Source organism: Camellia sinensis, chromosome 13, assembly GCF_055761805.1.
Source record: "Camellia sinensis isolate YWXY chromosome 13, ASM5576180v1, whole genome shotgun sequence".
NCBI classification, from domain to species: Eukaryota; Viridiplantae; Streptophyta; class Magnoliopsida; order Ericales; family Theaceae; genus Camellia; species Camellia sinensis.
The window spans coordinates 18,143,810-18,168,167 of NC_138973.1; the positions used below are offsets into that span (position 1 = coordinate 18,143,810).

Sequence of the window (24,358 nt, forward strand, 5' to 3'; positions counted from 1 at the left end):
AAAGATGTGAATTAATTTTTATATTTTAATAATACAAAAAATTTAATTTTAAAACTGATTAGTTGACTTGTTTTCAAATTTTTAAATGAATTAATTAACTTTCTTCTTGAAATGTGTAAATCTATAAAAAAAAAAAATTAATAATTCAATAAAAATTAGCCAATATAAGATTTTTTAATTATTTAAAAAATAAAAATTCTAAAAATTTAGTATGAAGATATTAAATTTCACAAGACTCTTCTCATTAGAAACTCTATTTTCCCTTAATATATAGCATAGATGTGACTAATCAAAACAGACCACATTAATTTTAAGATAACATTTCATTCATAGTACCCCCCAAAAAAAAATATTGCATTGAAGAACTAATTGAAGATGGTATTCTTCCTTGATAGTAAAATAGTTCATGAACCCATTGGAGATTTAGGAGATCAAAACAAAACATAGGTCTTTCTCTGCTAAATGCCTTTTCTCCTACATTTAAAGAGGCCTCCAAAATAGGATCATCACAAAATTCAAGAAAATTTGTAAGATCAAACTAAGAAACTTGAAATTTGAGTCTTGATTGATTACCCAAAGTTGAAATGCCTTAAAAATGTCACCAAAACAACACTATGGTCCTATGGAAAAGAAAGTTTCTCCTTGTTTAGAATCAGAGGATGGCAAAAACTAAAAGCGTACAGGAAGTCGACAACTTCTGAGTCTAGTGGCAATCCCCCCATCTGCTTAATCAACTCTCTGCAAATCGAACAAGATAACATAGCGAAAATTTATGAAAGATTCGAAAATATTAAGAGCTTCAGATTTTGAAGAAGGTAAAATGGGAAAACAACCACTCTGCTTGGTTGAGTTTTCCAAACTCGTTTTTCGAATCTTGTTTGAGAAGTTAGAAACTAATTTGACAAAATAAACAATAAAAAAAATTTATTTTCGTCCCAAAAACGTGAACCATATCAAAATGTGTTTTTCATTTTTTTCCCCAAACTAGTTTATGAAAAAAATTTAGAAAACAAATTCTGAAAACTCAACAGATATAAGCATATGCAACTATTATTACATTTTGTAAGATTGTACCTCCTGTTTCCCTTCAGTCCTGGTTTCCACCTGAACTGGGGCTTTTCCATCTTTCACTGTCGTGCTGCCTTGATGACTCCCTGCAGCATACACAAATATCAGCAATTACATTGAAAGCATTTGATAAACACGTGGAGTAATGTAATTGTAATGCTTCAAAAACCACGACATTTGAACAAGTCCAGTATGCATTAGAAGGTTAGTGACAAAACATGAAAATTAAGGTTGTTCCAAAAATTCACAAAGAATATTATCTGACTGTAAGGAAAAATTGGTTTTCCGAACAAGTGCCAAAAGGGCACAATAAAAAGACTAAAACAAGAACACAAAACACTTTTTATTGAATTCAAAACACTTTTAACTTATTTCAATACACTTTTCATTAAAATCAAAACACTTCTTTAACTTTTTCACCTACTTTCAAGACACTTTTCACCCCAATCGCCATACTAAACAATGCCTCAGGGGAGCTCTTTAGCATTTTCCAATAAAAATTAATAGAATTTATTCATAATTCACTATACACAGAGTAGATTCGTTCCAAATTCCATAATATAGTAGATAAACTAGCCATTTTACCATGTGTTGAAATGCCCCTGAATACGAATCGCAAAAAAGAAACATCAGAATACATTTTGGAGGGTCAGTTGATCACCTGGGGGTACTGATATTTGATTACCAGAACCAAACCCATGATTGGAGGTCCCCGTCATGGATAACCTCCTTTGAAATTCCCGTGATGATGCAAAATTGCTGGCCATGCCTGTTTCTTTCTCTCCACTCGGTATGTAGCTCTCACCAGGGACTGGTGCAGTAGATTTTGGTACAAAAGTTGTGGACCAAGATCCTCCGTTTGATCCAGCTAATGCCATTATCACATCTGCCTGAAATAGACACCAAAGCAAACTGGTAATGGCATCCAATTTAGATGTGACAGAAGTTCACGAATGTCAAGTATACTAGAACAACAATGCGACAGACACCACATTTCTCACTGCATTTCTCATCGCCTCTCTTACAAGGCTGTGGGTCGATGAGAAATGTGGCGTATGTATCCTTTTCCATATTTAAATGATAACAGCTATTGGGGTAGTGTGGGTACTGATAAGTAAGGTATTTTTGGTACTCCCACATTTTGTGGCTTGTTGCCCTAATTTTCTATGTATTTAAAATTGAGAGGGTTGTTGAGAGAGAGTGTTGCCTCCGAACCTTGTAAATTCCTCTGTGCTTTTTCTATATTTATTTTTTTTCCCATCTTGGCCTTTTCCATAACAAAACATCCTTCGCACAAAGCCACACTCATCACATCACAGGGAAAGGACTATAACCAATAAAACAATATGAGATCTTAGGAAGCTAAAACAATAGCAAATATATTTTGCAAATCATTGCCTCGGTCATTCCTCGTTTGGGAGCTTCCTTACAGAGCCAATGCTTTTAATTCTATCTGGCCATGCTAATCTAAAGCAAGAATGAAGATAACAAGAATAAAGGAAGAAAACTTGAAAAGGATGGTATTGAATCAAAAAACATTAGTCATGTTACTTATATAACTGAAAAGCTACATAAATTTTTTTATAATAAACAAACACTCCTGATTTCCTTTTCTCAAAATGATCAACAAGAAAGATTTCAACTTATAAAGGAGCTTCTCTAGCCCAACAAAAGATTGCCGATTCCTTTCTCCCCAAATTATCCACATCAAACACAATGGAGCTAATTTCCACACCTTATATTTTTGCCAGCACTCACCCCACTCCACAATATATGACATGTCAGACACCACTCAAATGCTTTTAATATCAATTTGTCTGGCTCTAACAAATTCCATTGCAAAAGCAAATGGAAAGCCAATTCAGCAACACTCCCAGGACCCTGAAAATTGAGAACACGAGCTACAAAACCCAGGGCATCCAACAGTGAGGAATTAGTTGTTATCTAACTCCAAGACTCTGTACAAATTATTCACTCATTAAAAAAATAAATTGCATTCATCAGTAGCATTCCATTCTTGCTAACCATATGGTCCAGAATGAAGCAATTTTTTCATTATCACTGCCCAACTACAGAACACACCTTCAGAGGAAAGAATAGAAACGCACATCCTCTTTTTCTGCAAGGAAGAAGTCCCACAGCATTGACCAACATCTTGTAAAGAACATTTGATCAATAATTTTTCCATTTTCATAACCCCTCCAAACAAGAATATCAGCCACACCTTTATTAAGCTCAGAAAAGTAGGAGTTCGACGATATTTTCTACTGCTAATCAAGGATTCTCTTTTTATAGAATCTATGGAAGTTTTAATAAAATTAATATATACATGTATATATAAGGAAGCCACACAGCCCTCACCTTCCCCTCTACCACCAAGTATGGAAAATGAAAGGATAGAGTATACGAGAAGTGTAGAAATAAAATCACTCTACTGATTATATTTTAGCAAGAGGTTTGCACTGTCCCAATGAGACATGCTTGATTTGGTGACATTCCATAACATAGAGTTTCAGCCCTCTAAATTGAACAAACAAACAACATGCCATATAATTCAAGCATACTTGTAACACAAATTTATAGCCACATTGATTGCGACAGAAGGTTAGTTACACAGTACAGTCAGTATGATTTCATAAAGGGTCATTGAACACATATCTCAATGAATTTCTAACAATTTATTCGAGGATTTATAGGAAATGTACCTAACAAAAAAAAGAGGAAAAGATTCAAAGGAAAAGCAGCCATGGAGGGGGCAGCCACTTTGTGCACATGATGCCAAAGAAAAAGCATATACACAATCCACCCCTCAAGAAACCTAAAATAATAGGGACTAACACTAGACAATATCCTTTAAAATAAAAGCAATACAGCAATTATGGCTTGGCTGGACAAGGCATATCCACTTTGGAAGCCTAAAACAAAAGTGCCTCTATTTTCCACAAGAAGACCTTTTTGACAAAAGACGAATGCTGATAGGAGTGTTTAGGATCTTTATTTACATCTATTATAAGTTAGCATGTTGTTGGTCTCCATTTATTCATGGTTTATCTATTTTAGGAGTTGAGGTGTATTGTGGTAATTTTTTCCATTTTGCCAAATGTAAAAGATAGGAAATGAGATGGTTGGAGTGAGGCCTTTTGGGAAGATAGTCGGCAGTGAGATAGCTGGAGAACACCTTAGGCAGAGGGCCTAAGGCAAGGAGAAAGTTGAAACAGTAGAGTTAGAAGACATTAGGCACAATCCAAACAACGCTTCCACGAGGGCCTAAATTTTGAAGAGGGGATGGCACCTTATATATTCATGGAAATAATAAGCAAGTGTCAACACAGGACAAGCCGACATATAATATGATGTTTCATGAAGATACAATTTACCTCTAGCCTCACCTCCACAGATCAATCTTTTTTTATTAGTATCTACCAAGTCCCATATGGTTTGTAACTTAATATTTCCTTACACAAAAATCTCAATGGGTTCTCTAAGCAAAAATGAATCACTTCTTCCTAAAAACTAATATTAGGCAATCTTCAAACACCAACTTCTAACCAAAAATCAAAACGGTAAAGCATCAGCTACATCAGGAAACATCTTCATACAACCAAAACCATGTTTCTCCTACTAGATAGGAATAAGCTATAAAGGCCAATGCCAAGCTGTTGTAATTTCGGAACTAACCAAACCAAATTTCTCCCGAGACCATACATAGAACTATAAATTTCAAACAACTGTGGAAGGAACTCAGCCAAGCTGGCCTATCTTATATGTTCTCTCACTAGTCAATTCACTTGCGCAACTCATGAGCACGAAACATGGCATAAAAATTTATTAATAATCAATTGCATTAAGCAGAAATGCCTTCATTACTCAGAATTTGGAAACAAGCAGAAAGCAAACCTTGTTCGGGTGAACATCATCAAAAACATGGGCTTGACCACCATAAAATATAGTCATCTGGCGACTGGAAGATATTGATCCATGTTGACTGTCAACAAACAGATAAAAATTCGTGCAAATGAATACTCTTCATACTTCAAAGCATAAAGGTCGAGCCTAACAAACAGCAAGAACAATAAATTGTATCAAGTTAATAACCTAGGTCTCGGAGTCAAAGATTCTGGCTCGGAATTATGAGTTCCGGACTTCTGCTTACTACCAGGCAGCAGCACCCCAGATGGGTTTCTATCAGAGACTCCACTGCTAGCATTAATGGAGCTCAAAATTCCAGACCCTTTAATTCCAGTGCGAGACCCTTCATCAGCAGCTGTTTGAGATATAGCCGAAGGACCTAAATTGGCATCCTTGAATCTGTTTGAAGGTACTTGACCCCCAAAAGTAGCAACTTGGCCCACCCGTGGAGGATACTGCATCGAAGGGCCCACGTTCAAGGGAATAGCTCGCTCCCATTTGGACCCACTGGCATCGGTCCTACTGCGAGTAGGTGGCTGTAATACACGAGAAGTTGGAGTTGGCCTCATCGGATGCATACCAAAGATCATAGCCTCATCATGGGAATGCCTAGGCCTCTCTCCCCCTGCATTTCGAAGTATCTGAATTTAACAAAGATTAGAAACATCCGAGGATTTTAACTACATTGATTGATCCAAATACGAAAAGTAAGTCCATGAATACCTTCATCAAATGCAAGCCATCGAGGGATTCTGGTCCCGCTTGTGGAAACCCATCTCTGGATGACCCCGTGAAAGCTGAATCTGAATTACTTCGCTTATTTCCAGCGAATCGGTTACTCATCTCAGTCCCCGTGAGATCACTCCTAGGGCCATAGAATGGAACCCCCTCAAAATGATTTGCAACCTGTCTATCTATCATAGTTTGATGAGAACAACAATCAAACTTCAATTTCAATTGATAGAAGCCCCACTTGATCACAAACACTCTTCAATATGTGGCAATTCAATAAACAATTACAATTCCCACTTGATCATAAACACTCTTCCAAAAGTGGCAATTTCAACAAACAAGTACAATTACAATAACTCATGTTCACCCATTGAAGTCACTAATAAAATCCACAAGAGAACAATATCTATTAACCATATGCACACTAAAATCAAAGAGTTCGAACTTGTTTAGTTCTAGAAGAAGTAACACCATACAATGAAAAAAAAAAAAAAAACATCAAATCACATTTGCAAAATACCCATACAAAACACTTATATGGGATCCAAATAAAGAAATGAGGGGGCCTGAAAAGAGAAGCATGATTGCCCCATTGATGTGTGTGTGTGTGTGTGTGAGAGAGAGAGAGAGAGAGAGAGAGAATCCACAAAGGCTACTAACCCCATTGATGACTTCATCTAAACTACTCCATAACAAAGATAACCCACCCCACTAGGAGACAGATAACAGAAGAATAGAAACACAGAGAAATATATATAAATCCATATTTTGAGAGAATGCGTACAAGCATTAGATAAGAATCAATAAATGCCCATTAAACTAGAGAGAGAAAGAGAGAGAGAGAGAGAGACTTTTGTGCATCATCAGCAGAAGAAAAATCGAAACAACCCACTAAAGTACAGGCAGTAAAGAACAAATTGCAAGCAAAAAAATGTACTACATACCAGAACCCAGATCAGAAGTGGCGGAGATGGGTCCACGGCCACCGCCAGAAGAACCACCAACAGAGGCGGAGGCCGCCAGCGACGCCTCCGACACCCGCACATCTCCGCCGACACCCGGCTTCACCGTCGCAGCAGGAGACGAATCGGAGGCACAGCTCCGACCCAGAAAGTCATGAAAAATGGTGGGTTTAACTTCGTCGTTGGTGTTTTTAGCATTGCTCTGTCTCTGAGCCATCATCATCATCAACAGCAATACGGCCATCTCACCTGCACACCATCACCCTTCTGCTGCTGCTGCTGCTGCTGCTGCTGCATAGCTAGAGAGAGAAAGCGAGTTTTAGAGAGAGAGAGAGTGAGAGATCAAAAGGGTACACGATTTTCAGAAAAGATAATAAATAAATAAATAAAAAGAATCGGTAGAGATGAAATGGGGAGCATTAAAAAGCAAAAGCTGCTCACTTTCTCTCTCTCTCATACATGTAATGGGTCTGTCTTTCTCTCTCATCAATATATATACACACAGAGACACATAGAGATGTGTATCTACTATCTTTTTTTTTATCTCTGTGTTGTTGTTATTTGTGTGTGGTCTGAGTATATTGGGTAACTGGGTTGGGTCTGTTCTCTTCTCTGGCAATTTTGTTCTGCCTACAGAGAGAGAGAGAGAGAAAGTGATAGATAGAGAGTGAGAGAGTGATAAAGTGCGCCGTGGGGTTTGGGTTTAAGGTACAACAGTCTTTTATTTTTATTTTTTTATAAGGACATGTCCAATATCTTATCTAAATTGCTTTTTCACCTTCAAGTTTCTCTTTTTTCCTTTTATGCCCAAAATTAAATTGTCTATAGTAATACAAAAAAAAAAATTTATTGCTCTTAAATTAAAAGTTTCTTACCAAAAAAAAAAAAAAAGATATATTACACATTATCCTCTTAAACTATTTTTCAGTATCTCAATTTATTCACACATCAATTAAAAATGTTACATTCACTTTGAAGTATTAATTTGTGTCAATATGAAACTTTCATTAAAGATTCCTTATGAAAATGGATTAAAAATTAACATATGATTTTCACATAGCATCTCAAATATTGTGAAAGACTTAAAATGATATTCTTTTTTTTCTCTCTTCTTTTTTTCTTATCCACTATAGCAACTAAAGGTTTGTTTTTGGTATGATTTATTTTTAAATTTTTTTTACTTATTACAAAAAAATGTGCAGAAAAGTAGAGAGGTAATGTAATTCAAATAAGTCAATAAATTAATAAATTGTTTATTTTTTATGTATCCAAAACAAGCCTAAGTAAATAGCCATAGTTGCTGAAGTTGGTAAAAGAAAGAAGCAAAGAAGAAAGAGATTAAGAAAAAAATAATCAGTATGTTTGATTTCAATTTTTTGAAAATTGAGTTTTTTGTTTTTCGTATTTTTTAATTTTTAGTGAATATTTTTAAAATTTTAAGCAATTTTTTTTTTTTTAGATGCACCTTATTTAGATATATCTAAAAAGTAAAATATTTGTGAAAAAATATTTTAAAAAATTAATAAATACACAAAAATATAATTAAAAAAATATACTGAATTTTTGTATTTTATTTTATATTTTTGGTATTTAGTGAATTTTTTAAAGATTTTTTTCAAGAAAATTAAACTTTTTAAGTATATTTATGTTAGTTGTGTCTAAAAATTAAGAAAAATTGCTTAAAATATTTAAAAAACAGAAAAAATAAAAAAAATACGAAAAATAAGAAAGTAAAATTTTCTGAAAAGAGTTTTCAAAAAAATCAAAAACAAACATAATGAATAATGTCACTTTAAAATTTTGTAATATTAGAAATTTTACGTGAAAAACACATATTAATTTTTATATAATAGAGATTCCTAATAGAATTGATTCAGATTAAACTCTTATGGTGATAAAGTGTAATAATTTTAGTTTTGAGAGATGAATTGGTTGTAATAATTTAAGGGATAAAGTGTAATTCACTCAAAAAGAAGTTGAAGTTTGAAATCAAATAGAAAGGATTAAAAGGTAAAGAAACAATGCAAGGATTTCAAGAGACTGATAAGTTATTTAGGAGCATCTTTTTATAAAAGCTTGCGACTAACCAAATTAAAATGCAAAATTGTAAAACTTTCAAGGATCTAAGGTCAAAATATGCAAATGTTGTCAAAAACAAGTTGTACCCACACTACATGCAACTAATTAACTAGTAGCAAAGTGTGGGATAAAGAAAAGGACACGTGTAATGAAGATTTTCGTTGGTACGCGGAGTGGAGAATGGGGTGGAATTTCACAGCATAGATTCTCATTCTCGCTCTCTCTTCTCTATGTATATATTAATTTATAAAAAATAATAAAATATTTTATTAATATTTTTATTGAAAAAGACATATGTTTTATTGATATTTTTATCAAATGTTTTATATGAATGTAAGACTCATATAAGTTTCATATGAATTTAATATTCATCTGAGATATATAATTGAGAGGGTAATTTATAAACAAATTAGGTCGAGCTAGGAAGAGTCTTCTTTGAGAGTTGGACCGCGTAATGGGCCGAGATAAGGGCTGGTGTAGCTCGATCTTAGGCCAAGAAGACATCTCATATTTTGGGTTTGGGTCGAACTATGGACCGAGGTATCGGTAGAAAGAGGACCAAGCTAAACAATAGCTCTACAGGGCGTCATCTCGAAGTCAAGACTGATAGTAGTGCTTAAAGTATCACAGAGCCGAATTAACTTGACTGACCGCAATGTTAGCCGAGGTAAAGATGTCAGCCGAGATAAGTGGCCCTGGTGGTTAGCCGAGGTATTGGTGAGAAAGGATGTCGGGCTTGGTATAGCTCGGCCGGTCTTGGTATAACTCGGTCGGGCGCCATTTACATCATTACTTAAGCATGTGACCGAGGTAACTTAGTTCGGTGTGGTTGCAGCAGCTTATTAAAAGGAGGTAGCATCAATGGCGAGGGCCGAGCTGTACATAGCTCGGCAGGGTGGCATCCGTTAGATCGGCTTTCGATCACACGGTCCGAAGGGCAGGGGACCGAGATAAATCAGTTCGGGCAGGAATGTATAACCGAGGTAAAAGGTTCAACCATCTCACTTGGCTTGCAGTGATAAGACTCCTAGTAGGACTCTACTAAGGAGAGTTAGAGTCCTACTGGGATTGTGTAAACCATCTCACTTGGTTGGTTGTGAGCAGGAGTATGACTCCTAGGAGGACTCTGCTAAGAAAAGTATAGTCCTACTAGGATTGTGCAAAACCATCTCACTTGGTTGGTAGTGAGTAGGGTGTGTAATTCCTAAGAGGGCTCTCATAGAGAGAGTTGGAATCCTACTAGGATTGTGCCAAAGTAAAGTCTATAAAAGCTCATGACCAGACCTTTGTACAGGTATCCCAATTCTTACTCTAGAATACACAGAGCTTATTGTCTATTGTCTAGTTGCTGACTTAGGCATCGGAGGGGTTTCCGGCACACACCCGCCGGCTAGCTCACATTTGTGTTTTCAGGTGGCAAAGCAACGTTGTTTGGAGGAGTGCAAATGTAATAACCCTCATCACTGCTTACCGTTAAACATTGATTACCGTTAAACTGAACTGATTGTGACTGATAATTGAACTGATTAAAGTACTGAACTGACTGACTGAAAACTAGAACTGGATTGAATGAGTACATCTGTTTGAATTGCATTTTTATCTGTTGATTGATTATTTGATCTGTTTGTGTTTTGTGTTTAAACTGCTAATTGAAGGCCTTATCGGCGGCCGAATCGGGAATTGATTGGTGTTTTATGATCCTCATAATTAATGTGATTTTATAGTGCATTTATCTGAAAGCTGATTAGGTATGATTAAATTAGATTAAAACGAGTTAATTGCAAAGTTTGCCGTAATTACCAAATTGCCACCCTTAGTGGCCCACTCAATATAACATGTGAGCCTTGTATACACTTGAAACAAACATTTCCTCAGCCCTTTCTTGAGCCTTGCCGACCTAGAGAGTAGAGAGGGAGAGAAATTGGTTTTTCACCTTGAATTGCTCGGAAACTTGAAGAATTGCTTGGTAATTGAAGTGTAGATTGCTAAATTGGACCTCTAGACTTGCATTCAAGGAACCTAGGTAAGGATTTCATCTTCTCATTCTTGTGTTTGAACTAATTCTTGCATGGTCCATGTTACATTGTAGAGCTAAGTCATGTTTTAGTTCATACATGTTGATATAGAGCATAATTCATGCATGCATGTTTGAATTGTAGATGTTTGAGTTGTTTTCATGGCAAAAAGTTACATGCATGTTCATAATTATGTATAAGTCCATGATTTCACCATGTTTTGAAAAGAATTGGCTCCTTAGAGCATCAAATTGGAGCTTCAAAATGATTTGAATTCATGCATGATTGCATGTCCTCCATGTTTCTGTTATTGGTTTGAAATTGAGTGTGAATTAAACACCCTTGGGCTTTGATTTCTCAAATTGAGCTTTGGACCATGTTATTCTATGTGTTTATAAATGTTTTCCAGAAAATGGGCCTAAGAGGATTGGTTTTGATGCATTTAAACTTGGTTTTGGCTTGGAGGTGCAATCTGGGTTTTCCAGATTTTGCACTTCCGCTCGAGCGGGGAAAGTAACGCTCGAGCGTGAAATCCGAGCATCCAGCATCTCTCTGCACTGTTTTACAGTCCGCTCGAGCGGAGGATTGGGCGCTCGAGCGGAGTCATGTCTCAAGCTCAAGCGGGCGTCGAGCGGAGATTTCACTCATCCAGTACTTTTACAGTACGCTCGAGCGGGAAAGTTTACGCTCGAGCGTGTACCTTTGTTGCATGTCCGCTCGAGCGGGGAAACATGCGCTCGAGCGGGAATCTGTTTTCTGAAAATTCTGAGACTGTTTTCTGATCACATCTTTGCATCCTCATCCCATTCTAGGCATTCTTAAACCTAGTTTAAGGCATCTTATTGAGGATATAGATGTAGAACACACCGAGGCAAATTAGGGATTAAGTTGTTATCTTTCCCAACTGTGTAGCTTAGTGTGTGTTCAACCTGTGAACTGTGTAGGGTTGGCGACTGGGGAGACACGCTCTAGCATACTGTAGCCCAAACTCTGTGAGTAACAATTGTGTAAAGATATGTTCAAATTATTATCTTCTGAATACTGAACTGAACTGTTTACTGAACTGATATTGTTTACTGAATGAATGTATGTCCTATCTTCTGAACTGTATTGTGGCATCCTTAGCACCTACTGTTTACTGTTACTGTTACAGAGATCTCTGTCGGTTCCCTCGTGGGACCACTACTGTTTACTGATTGATGGCCATCATTACTGTTCGGTCTTTAAGACCTACTGTTTACTGCTATGCTAATGGATGTACCACATATAACTGAATAACTGTTCTAACTGAAAGACTGAAGTATTGTTTAATGAACTGATTTCATTACTGTAAGAACATTTCATTCATAACCCCTTTACGCATTATGTTATTCACTGGGCTTTAGCTCACTGTTTATATATATATGTAGGTGCTCAGCCGCCAGATCAGAGCTAGGAGCGTGGGTTAGACTCCAGTTTTGTCAAGCCAGCCTTTGTGCCTCACTGAGAGGTTCCGAGTTGCCATGCTATGGCTTTGGGGTGTCTTGTTTTTCCCCCGTCTGTCTCCATACTGTTTGGATTACTGTATAGACTGTTAACTGCTAACCGTACTGTTATCAAGGGATTAGGTCCCTGTACTGTGTGACTGTAAATTTGTATAGACTGTACTGTTGGTATATGTGAATGCATGAAAAATCTTTTTGGCATACAGACTGACACAGCTCAATGGACATTATTCATTTACTGTATTGGCTTCCGCCAGGCCCTGTACTCTGTTTTACTGTACTACTGTTCTGCAGGCCTTCGGTAATCTCGGATTACTGGCCGGTTACGGTGCTAAACCCATAGGGCCGGGTTTGGGTCGTGACAGCAAACTTGATCAACATGATCATACGAGAAGAATTATTTCTTTCCCGTACAATTGGCGCCGTCTGTGGGAAATTCACAAAGAGCAAAACCTCTTGATCAAGTTTTCCTCTCTAGTTGAAAGCAATGGCGCACAATGAAGACTTGCCACAATCTGCTATAGATGGGCAAACTCTGGAAGGGGGTGGGAGGCACGAAGGTTTACCTTCTATCTCACCCATGGCGGAATTAGATCCCCAGCGAAGGAATTCGCGGAGAGAAGCAAGAAGAAGACAGGGCTCAAGTCCACACCGCTCTCGGAGTCCTAATAAACAGAGGCGGAAGATGGATCATCAGGTTCTCGAAGATCGCGTAAGGGAGTAAGACGAAGTAATAAGAAGAATAGCGGCTGACATAGAGTTTATGAAGAGCGAGATAAAATGAAAAGGGGTGGCAAAAAAAGAGGGGAGCAGAGGCAACACACACTCTTGCCACTCAGAAGATCATGACAGACAAGTCACACTATCACAAACTGAAAGTAGAAGCCTCAGGTCGGGTGATACACAATCAAAGACTTCCAGGACACGCTACTTTAGACCTGAGAGAAAGAAGACTGAAAGGGCTCGAAGGAGAGAAGACACTTAGGCTCGTGACCCCCGCAGAGTCTCCGCACTACAACGATTGGCTCCTAGAACACATAGGAGTGTCGATGTTGGAATTCCAGAACCACGCCTCGCCTATGAACCAGCAGACAAAGCATTAGCGAGGTTGTAGAGTTCACCGTTCATCCCGACAATTGAGGACACACCATTACCCTTAGGCTTCCATCAGCCTAAATTCATAACTTATAAGGGGGAGTCAGACCCCTACATACACTTACGCCACTTTCGCCAGGTTATGGCCGTGTATCGACGAAACGAGCCCTTAATATGTATCATGTTTTCGTCTAGCCTTGGCAACATGGGTTTAGCATGGTTTGAAAGGTTACCAGAAGGTAGTATAGCCTCATGGGCGCAACTAACGAAGGCATTTGTAACCAGATTCAGAACAAACACCAAGACGCCAGTAGAGATTGACCAGCTTCTCTCCATCAGCATGGGCAAGAAGGAAACATTGAAGTCTTACGACAATCGGTATTGGGAGACCTTCAACCATGTAACAGATTGTCCTACAAACCTAACTATTGCACTGTCACGACCCAAACCCGGCCTTATGGGTTTAGCACCGTAACCGGCCAGTAATCCGAGATTACCGAAGGCCTGCAGAACGGTAATACAGTAAAATAGAGTACAGGGCCTGGCGGAAGCCAATACAGTAAATAAATAGTGTCCATTGAGCTGTGACAGTCTGTATGCAAAAAGGCTTTTCATACATTCACACATAAACAGTACAGAACAGTATGTACAATATTCACATCCATTCAACTAGGGACTCAACCCTACAGAACAGTACAGAAAACATTCCGTCTGTACAAAACAGTACGGTCTATACAAAACAGTAAAACAGTACAGAAGGGGGAAAAGCAGACAAAACACCCCCAAGCCATAGCATGGCAACTCGGAACCTCTCAGTGAGGCACAAAGGCTGGCTTGACAAAACTGGAGTAACCCTGACGCTCCTAGCTCCGATCTGGTGCCTGTACGCCTACATATATATATGAGCAGTGAGCTAAAGCCCAGTGAATAACATAAAGCGTAAAGGGGTTTAGAATGAATGTCCTTACAGTATGAAAACAGTTCATTTCAATCAGTCATTCAGTTGTTCAGTACAGTAAACAGTCATATGTGGTACATCCATTAGCATAACAGTAACAGTAGGTCTTAAAAGACCGAACAGTAATGATGGCCATCAGTCAGTAAACAGTAGTGGTTCCACGAGGGAACCGACAGAGATCTCTGTGACAGTAACAGTAACAGTAAACCGTAGATACTAAGGATGCCACAGTACAGTTCAGAAATAAAGGACATACATTCATTCAGTAAATAATACCAGTTCAGTAAACAGTTCAGTTCAGTATTCAAAAGATATCAGTTGAACATATCTTTACACAATTGTTACTCACAGAGTTCTGGGCTACAGTATGCTAGAGCGTGTCTCCTCAGTTGCCAACCTTACACAGTTCACAGGTTGAACACACACTAAGCTACACAGTTGGGAAATATCATAACTTAATCCCTAATTTGCCTTGGTGTGTTCTACAACGATATCCTCATCTAAATGCCTTAAACTAGGCCTAAGAATACCTAGGATGGGATGAGGATGCAAAAATGCACATTTAAAAGCATTTTCAGGATTTTCAGAAAAACAGAGTCCCGCTCGAGCTCAGGTTTCCCCGCTCGAGCGTACAGGCAAACAAAGGTACTCGCTCGAGCGCAAACTTTCCCGCTCGAGCGTACTGTAAAAGTACTGGATGGGTGAAATCCCCGCTCGACGGCCGCTCGAGCTTGAGACATAACTCCGCTCGAGCGCCCAATCCTCCGCTCGAGCGGACTGTAAAACAGTGCAAGATGCTGGAAGCTCGATTTTCCCGCTCGAGCGGCACTTCCCCCGCTCGAGCGGACGACTGAAATCTGGAAATCCCAGATTCGAGCTCCAGGTCCAAAACCAAGCTCAAAAGCATCAAAACCAATCCTCTTGGGCCCATTTTCTGGAAAACATTTATAAACACATAGGATATCATGTTTCAAAGCTCAATTTTAAGAAATCAAAGCCCAAGGGTGTTTAATTCAAACTCAATTTAAACCATTTTTTTCAAGCACAAGATAGACATGCAAACATGCATGAATTCAAACCATTTCAAAGCTTCGATTTGATGCTCTAAAGAGCCAATTCTTTTCAAAACATGATGAAATCATGGACTACACTCAAGACATGAACATGCATGTAACATTTTGCCATGAACTCAACTCAAAATCCAACAATACTAACATGCATACAAAGATTGAGCTTCAATCTACCATTAATGAACCAAATCATGACTTAGCTCTACAAATTAACATGAACCATGCAAGAATCAACTCAAAACATGAACAAGAAGACAATGGAGCTACCTTTAGTCTTGTATTTAGGATAGGGAAGCTCAAATGTACAAAAACTCCTTCAATTCTTCAAGATTCTCAAGCTAAAAACAACAAGAACAATTCTCTCTCTCTCTAACTCTCTTCTAGGTCGGTTAGAGGCAATACAAGGACTGATGAAAATGTGTTATGTGAGTGTAATGAGAATCAAAGATGACTCAAGTAGTGGGCCACTCATGTGGCAAAACGGTAAATAAGTCCAACACTTTTATTAGCTTATTTTAATCTAATTTAATCATACCTAATCAGTTTTCAGATAAATATTCCATAAAATTACATAAATTATGTTGATCATAAAACACCGATCAATTTCTAATTCGGCCGCCGATAAGGCCTTCAATTAGCAGTTTAAACATATAAGCATGAACAGATAATCATACAGTCAAACAGATAGAATGCAATTTAACTAACATATACTCAGTCAATTCGGTTTCCAATTTCAGTCAGTCAGTTCAGTACTTTAATCAGTTCAATTATCAGTCAGTTATCAGTCGTTATCAGTTCCGTTTAACAGTAATCGGTGATTATCGGAAATAAATGGGTCAGTAATCGGTAAACAGTATGGGGGTTGTTACAGTCTCCCCTCCTTATAAAGAGTTTAGTCCTCTAAACTCGAGTTACCTTCATTCTGGAAGAAAACAGGATTCAGTGGAAACAGTTCAGGATATCTTTTGGCCATGTCATCTTCCCTTTCCCAAGTGGCATACACGCCACCGTGGTTTTGCCAATCGACTTTCACTAACGGGATCTCTTTGTTCCTCAATTTCTTGATTCGTCTGTTAACAATCTGTATAGGTCGTTCCTCGTAAGTGTAGTCATCACTCAGCACTATCCGAGTAGGCTCAATCACATGGAAGGGATCCCGGAGGTAGTCTCTCAACATGGAAATGTGGAAGACGTTATGCATATGCTCCATTCCAGGAGGGAGCGCAACTTGATACGCCACCGGATTGATTTTCTCAATGATCTCATATGGTCCGACGTATCTCGGCGCTAACTTGCCTTTGACTCCAAAACGAGTCTGGCCTTTCATTGGTGTCACTTTCACAAATACGTGATCACCCACTTCATATTCTCTGTCCCGTCTTCTGACATCAGCATAACTCTTCTGTCTGCTCTGCGCAGTTTTCAGTCTCTGTTGTATCAGTTTCACTTTCTCAGTCGTTTCATATACAATTTCGGGCCCAAGCAAAGGCCCATCTCCGATTTCTGCCCAACAAATCGGAGATCTGCATTTTCTGCCATACAATGCCTCGAAAGGCGCCATACCAATACTCGAATGGTAGCTGTTGTTGTAGGCGAATTCAACTAATGGCAGATGACTTTCCCAGTCTCCCTGAAAATCAAGGACACACATTCTCAGTAAATCCTCCAGAGTTTGGATGGTCCTTTCTGATTGGCCATCTGTCTGAGGGTGATAGGCACTACTCAGTCTCAGTTCAGTACCCAATGCAGTCTGTAGACTTTGCCAAAATCTCGATGTAAACTTCGAATCTCTGTCAGAAACAATAGACACAGGCACTCCATGCAGTCTAACAATTTCATCAATATAGATAACAGCCAATTTATCCGCATTATAGGTTGTCTTGACAGGTAAGAAGTGAGCAGATTTGGTTAGTCTATCAACAATAACCCAAATTGAATCCATACCTTTCCTGGAGCGAGGTAACCCAACGATAAAATCCATCGTGATATGCTCCCATTTCCATTCTGGTATGGGTAGGGGTTGCAATAACCCAGCGGGTCGTTGATGTTCCGCTTTGACCTGTTGGCAATGAAGACATTTGGATACAAAATCAGCAATTTCTTTCTTCATTCCCGGCCACCAGAAATTCTGTTTCAGATCTTGGTACATTTTCGTATTCCCCGGATGGATAGACAATTTCGAATTGTGGCCTTCTTGCAGAACTCTTCTTTTCAGTTCAGTATCATTTGGTACACACAGTCTCTCTTGAAATCTCAGTACGTTATTCTCAAATTTGAATCCCGGTCTCTGTTTGGATTCTCTTTCCTCGATGATCTTCTTCAAGAAATCATCCAGTTGCTGTTTTTCTTTAATCTCCTCAATCAGCGCCGGTTGAGCAGAAATAGCAGCTAAGATTCCACCTTGTTCTCGTAAAACAATTTCGATTTCAGATTTTTCAAGGTCACAAAGCAACTCTTTCTGTCCTGTAAGCAGACAGGCTAAGTTTCCAATCGATTTCCGGCTCAATGCATCGGCAACGGTATTGGCTTTTCCCGGATGGTACAATATCTGTAGGTCATAGTCTTTAATCAGTTCCAGCCATCTCCGCTGTCTCATGTTCAGTTCTTTCTGTGTGAAGAAATACTTTAAGCTCTTGTGGTCGGTGTATACTTCACATGTCACCCCGTACAGGTAGTGACGCTAGATTTTCAGTGCAAATACTACTGCAGCAAGTTCCAGATCATGGGTCGGGTAGTTCTTTTCATGTGGTCTCAGTTGTCGGGAAGCATAAGCAATAACTCTCCCATTCTGCATTAAAACACACCCCAAACCCTTATGAGAAGCATCACTAAATACAGTATAACCATCCGTACCTGAAGGTAAGGTAAGAACTGGTGCAGTCACAAGTCGAGTTTTCAACTCCTGGAAAGCAGATTCTCTTTGATCAGTCCAGTTAAATGATGTCCCCTTTTGAGTTAACTGAGTCAATGGTAGGGCAATTTTGGAGAAATCTTTGACAAATCTTCTGTAATATCCAGCCAATCCCAAAAAGCTTCGGACTTCAGTCACATTTGTTGGTCTAGGCCAGTTCACTACGGCTTCAATTTTCTGCGGATCAACAGAAATCCCATCTTTGCTAACAACATGCCCCAAAAACATAACATGGTCAAGCCAAAATTCACATTTAGACAGCTTAGCATACAGTTTCTGTTCTCTTAAGGTTTGCAGGGCAAGTCTCAGATGATGTTCATGTTCTTCGATACTCTTGGAGTAAATCAATATGTCATCGATAAATACAACAATAAAGTCATCAAGGTATGGTTTAAAAATTCTGTTCATGAGGTCCATAAAAGCAGCTGGTGCATTCGTGACTCCGAACGGCATAACTAAAAATTCATAATGTCCATACCTCGTTCTAAAAGCAGTTTTATCAATGTCATCTGGTTTAACTTTCAATTGATGGTATCCGGATCTGAGATCAATCTTGGAAAATACTTTAGCACCCTGTAACTGATCAAACAGGTCATCAATACGTGGTAATGGGTATTTATTCTTTACAGTTACCTTGTTCAATTCACGGTAGTCAATGCACAGTCTCAGTGAGCCATCTTTCTTCTTTACAAACAAAACAGGAGCACCCCATGGCGAAGTGCTAGGTCTGATAAACTTCTTATCCAGCAGTTCCTGCAGTTGTACTTTCAATTCTTTCAGTTCAGTTGGGGCCATTCTGTAAGGAGCTTTCGAAACTGGCTGTGTTCCGGGAATCACATCCACGGTGAATTCGATCTCCCTGTCAATCAAATCCCCTGGCAAATTTTCTGGAAAAACGTCTGGGAATTCTCTGACTATAGGAATACAGTCCACATTAGTATTATCATCAATAGGCACAGTCAATACAGAACACAGATACCCTTTACATCCCTTTCTAATCAGTTTACCAGCTTTCACAGATGAAATCAGATACGGGGGAGGTACTACTCCAACCCCATTAAACACGAATTCAGGTAAACCAGGTGGACGGAAAACTACTTGTTTCGTTACACAGTCAATAGTGGCATGATATTTCTGTAACCAATCCATCCCCAGTATTACATCAAAATGATCAATGTTCAATGGCAGTAAATCAATAAACAGATGCATATCCCCAACAATGATTTCACATGCGGGGTACATATATGCACAGGTCATAGATCCTCCTACGGGTGATGATACAGCTAACAGATAGTTCATGGGTTCCAAGGGTCTATTCAATTTTCGTGAAAAGGCATGCGACACATATGAATGCGTAGACCCCGAATCAATCAGTACATATGCATTTTGAGTACAGATAGAGAGAATACCTGACACAACGGTCTCGGTATTCTGCACATCTCCCGGTACTAGTGCGAACACTCGGCCTTGCCTCACAGGCTCTTTCCCGGTAGCTTTAGGGTTCGGTTTTGGTGGAGCGTTTGATGCTGCGCCGCTGGCTGCAGCTTTGCTATTGCCCTGAGGAGCAGAAGGACAATCTTTAACCATGTGGCCCACCTTGCCACACCTGTAACAGGCTCCAGATAATTTGTGACAAGTCCCTTTATGCTTGTTACCACATACAGAGCAGGGTGGAATGAACCCACTCCCTTGGCTGGGGCTAGTCGTTGACCCCGTATTCTGTTTCTTGTTGGCTGGGTTGTGCTTGCCCTTCTTAAATTTGAAACCCTGCCTTTTACCACGCCATTCAGTTGTTGGTGTTTCAGATTGTTTCACCGCTGCAATGTTCGACTCGGCCATCAATGCCCGGTCGAGAACACCCACAAAAGTCGGTAATTTCAAAACATTTATTCGGTCAAGTATTGCCACATTAAGGCCACCTTCAAATTTTCTGGCCTTCTTATATTCAGTATCCACCATGTGCGGTGCATAACGGGCAAGTTCAGTAAATTTGGTTTCATACTCTGCAACGGACATTGTGCCCTGCTTCAGCTGCTCAAATTCAGTCACTTTTCTATCCCTGACACACTGAGGGAAATACTTTTCAAAGAAGGACTCCTTGAACTGAGCCCAAGTCATAACAGTATTTGTATCGCGGATCAACATCCACCACCTTCTAGCTTCTTCTTGTAGGGTGAAGGTAGCTAGCAATACTTTATTCGCTTCCGAGCACGGAAACACTTCAAATAATTTTTCTGTCTCAAGCACCCAAGCTTCAGCCTTTAGCGGTTCCAATCCTCCCTGAAAGGATGGCGGTTTCATCTTGCTGAATTTATGGGTGAGAGCAATAATATCCCCATCATTCACATTCACATTAGGCTCCGGCTGTACCGGAGGAGGAGGAGGAGGAGGTGGGGGCTGTTGGTTCTGTTGTTGTTCAAGTCTAGCAGTTATCAGTTCTATCATTCTTTCCATTCTTTCCATTCTTGCCTCAGTAGATGAGGACTCAGGTTCATTTGCATTGTCCATTTCACTATAAGCAGTTATAACAGTTTTAAACATAAGCAGTCTTTGGTTTAACAGTTTACCACATTAGCATGTATTCAGTCATAACATAACCACACACTTATCATGCTCATGAGATGCCCTAATAACTTTTCTAGGACACCCTATAGCTCATTTGGACACGTGTGTGCGGTATAACTCGTGGTAAGTATCGCTCTGATACCACTCTGTCACGACCCAAACCTGGCCCTATGGGTTTAGCACCGTAACCGGCCAGTAATCCGAGATTACCGAAGGCCTGCAGAACGGTAATACAGTAAAACAGAGTACAGGGCCTGGCGGAAGCCAATACAGTAAATAAATAGTGTCCATTGAGCTGTGACAGTCTGTATGCAAAAAGGCTTTTCATACATTCACACATAAACAGTACAGAACAGTATGTACAATATTCACATCCATTCAACTAGGGACTCAACCCTACAGAACAGTACAGAAAACATTCCGTCTGTACAAAACAGTACGGTCTATACAAAACAGTAAAACAGTACAGAAGGGGGAAAAGCAGACAAAACACCCCCAAGCCATAGCATGGCAACTCGGAACCTCTCAGTGAGGCACAAAGGCTGGCTTGACAAAACTGGAGTAACCCTGACGCTCCTAGCTCCGATCTGGTGCCTGTACGCCTACATATATATATGAGCAGTGAGCTAAAGCCCAGTGAATAACATAAAGCGTAAAGGGGTTTAGAATGAATGTCCTTACAGTATGAAAACAGTTCATTTCAATCAGTCATTCAGTTGTTCAGTACAGTAAACAGTCATATGTGGTACATCCATTAGCATAACAGTAACAGTAGGTCTTAAAAGACCGAACAGTAATGATGGCCATCAGTCAGTAAACAGTAGTGGTTCCACGAGGGAACCGACAGAGATCTCTGTGACAGTAATAGTAACAGTAAACCGTAGATACTAAGGATGCCACAGTACAGTTCAGAAATAAAGGACATACATTCATTCAGTAAATAATATCAGTTCAGTAAACAGTTCAGTTCAGTATTCAAAAGATATCAGTTGAACATATCTTTACACAATTGTTACTCACAGAGTTCTGGGCTACAGTATGCTAGAGCGTGTCTCCTCAGTTGCCAACCCTACACAGTTCACAGGTTGAACACACACTAAGCTACACAGTTGGGAAATATCATAACTTAATCCCTAATTTGCCTTGGTGTGTTCTACAACGATATCCTCATCTAAATGCCTTAAACTAGGCCTAAGAATACCTAGGATGGGATGAGGATGCAAAAATGCACATTTAAAAGCATTTTCAGGATTTTCAGAAAAACAGAGTCCCGCTCGAGCTCAGGTTTCCCCGCTCGAGCGTACAGGCAAACAAAGGTACTCGCTCGAGCGCAAACTTTCCCGCTCGAGCGTACTGTAAAAGTACTGGATGGGTGAAATCCCCGCTCGACGGCCGCTCGAGCTTGAGACATAACTCCGCTCGAGCGCCCAATCCTCCGCTCGAGCGGACTGTAAAACAGTGCAAGATGCTGGAAGCTCGATTTTCCCGCTCGAGCGGCACTTCCCCCGCTCGAGCGGACGACTGAAATCTGGAAATCCCAGATTCGAGCTCCAGGTCCAAAACCAAGCTCAAAAGCATCAAAACCAATCCTCTTGGGCCCATTTTCTGGAAAACATTTATAAACACATAGGATATCATGTTTCAAAGCTCAATTTTAAGAAATCAAAGCCCAAGGGTGTTTAATTCAAACTCAATTTAAACCATTTTTTTCAAGCACAAGATAGACATGCAAACATGCATGAATTCAAACCATTTCAAAGCTTCGATTTGATGCTCTAAAGAGCCAATTCTTTTCAAAACATGATGAAATCATGGACTACACTCAAGACATGAACATGCATGTAACATTTTGCCATGAACTCAACTCAAAATCCAACAATACTAACATGCATACAAAGATTGAGCTTCAATCTACCATTAATGAACCAAATCATGACTTAGCTCTACAAATTAACATGAACCATGCAAGAATCAACTCAAAACATGAACAAGAAGACAATGGAGCTACCTTTAGTCTTGTATTTAGGATAGGGAAGCTCAAATGTACAAAAACTCCTTCAATTCTTCAAGATTCTCAAGCTAAAAACAACAAGAACAATTCTCTCTCTCTCTAACTCTCTTCTAGGTCGGTTAGAGGCAACACAAGGACTGATGAAAATGTGTTATGTGAGTGTAATGAGAATCAAAGATGACTCAAGTAGTGGGCCACTCATGTGGCAAAACGGTAAATAAGTCCAACACTTTTATTAGCTTATTTTAATCTAATTTAATCATACCTAATCAGTTTTCAGATAAATATTCCATAAAATTACATAAATTATGTTGATCATAAAACACCGATCAATTTCTAATTCGGCCGCCGATAAGGCCTTCAATTAGCAGTTTAAACATATAAGCATGAACAGATAATCATACAGTCAAACAGATAGAATGCAATTTAACTAACATATACTCAGTCAATTCGGTTTCCAATTTCAGTCAGTCAGTTCAGTACTTTAATCCGTTCAATTATCAGTCAGTTATCAGTCGTTATCAGTTCCGTTTAACAGTAATCGGTGATTATCGGAAATAAATGGGTCAGTAATCGGTAAACAGTATGGGGGTTGTTACATGCACAGTACAAGCAAGGTCTGTTAGTGGGTTATAAATTGAGAGATTCAATAACAATGACGCCACCTCTTTCTATGGAAGCCCTGATGGAGTGAGTGCACCAACACATCTTGGTAGAGGAAGATGGGATGCACACCAAGGTAGAGTTCGATACAAACAGTGATATCGGACAGAACACCTTATGCAAAAGTTAGCACGGTTGGAAAGAAGGACTAACCAAGTGCAACAAGTCTTTGCCCGACTTGGGGGGCAATCAAGAAGTTTGGCAGGAATAACTAAACGCTTAGCTCTATGTTGGCCGAAATAACAAACATTTAGCTCTCCTAAGCCGAGATAAGGATATCTAGGCTGCAGGAAGTTAGTAGGTTTGAACAACAAGTCTTTGCCTGACTTGGAGGGCAATCAAGAAGTTTGGCAGGAATAACCAAACGCTTAGCTCTATGTTGGCCGGAATAACCAACATTTACCCCTCCTAAGCCCAGGATAAGGATCCAGGCTGCAGGACGTTTGGTCGGAATAACCAAACACTTTACTCTAGGTTGGCCGGAATAACCAACTTAGAGGTTGGCTGGAAAAACTAACACCTCTCCTAAGCCCAGGATAAGGATCCAGGCTGCAGGACGTTTGGTCGGAATAACCAAACACTTTACTCTAGGTTGGCCGGAATAACCAACTTAGAGGTTGGCTGGAAAAACCAACACCCCTCCTAAGTCCAGGATAAGGATCTAGGCTGCATGACGTTTGGTCGGAATAACCAAACACTTTACTCTAGGTTGGCCGGAATAACCAACTTAGAGGTTGGCTGAAAAAACCAACACTTCTCCTAAGCCCAGGATAAGGATCCAGGCTACAGGACGTTTGGCAGGGATAACCAAACACTTCACTCAAAGTTGGCTGGAA

General features: G+C 39.4%; 1 protein-coding gene across 5 annotated transcripts; it reads right to left on the reverse strand.

Moving 5' to 3' along the window:
* Positions 1-357: 357 nt before the first annotated feature.
* Positions 358-7,348, reverse strand: TIFY8 (TIFY domain protein 8). 5 transcript variants are annotated; one of them, XR_014348449.1, is made up of 8 exons: positions 6,654-7,211; positions 5,701-5,891; positions 5,164-5,618; positions 4,966-5,053; positions 2,284-2,395; positions 1,730-1,958; positions 1,075-1,154; positions 358-738 (listed from the first exon to the last, which is right to left on the reverse strand). XR_014348449.1 is itself a non-coding variant. In XM_028230772.2 (8 exons), the coding sequence occupies exons 2-8, from the start codon at positions 6,913-6,915 to the stop codon at positions 727-729; spliced, it is 1,317 nt and encodes a 438-aa protein (XP_028086573.2). In that variant the 5' UTR covers positions 6,916-6,970; positions 7,113-7,344; the 3' UTR covers positions 358-726. The 5 variants fall into 5 exon arrangements, 4 of the variants coding, with proteins under 4 accessions (XP_028086573.2, XP_082757773.1, XP_028086572.2 ...); XM_028230772.2 differs by lacking the exon at positions 2,284-2,395 and having other exon boundaries at positions 6,654-6,970; positions 7,113-7,344; XM_082901647.1 differs by lacking the exon at positions 2,284-2,395 and having other exon boundaries at positions 6,654-6,970; positions 7,131-7,341.
* Positions 7,349-24,358: the final 17,010 nt, after the last annotated feature.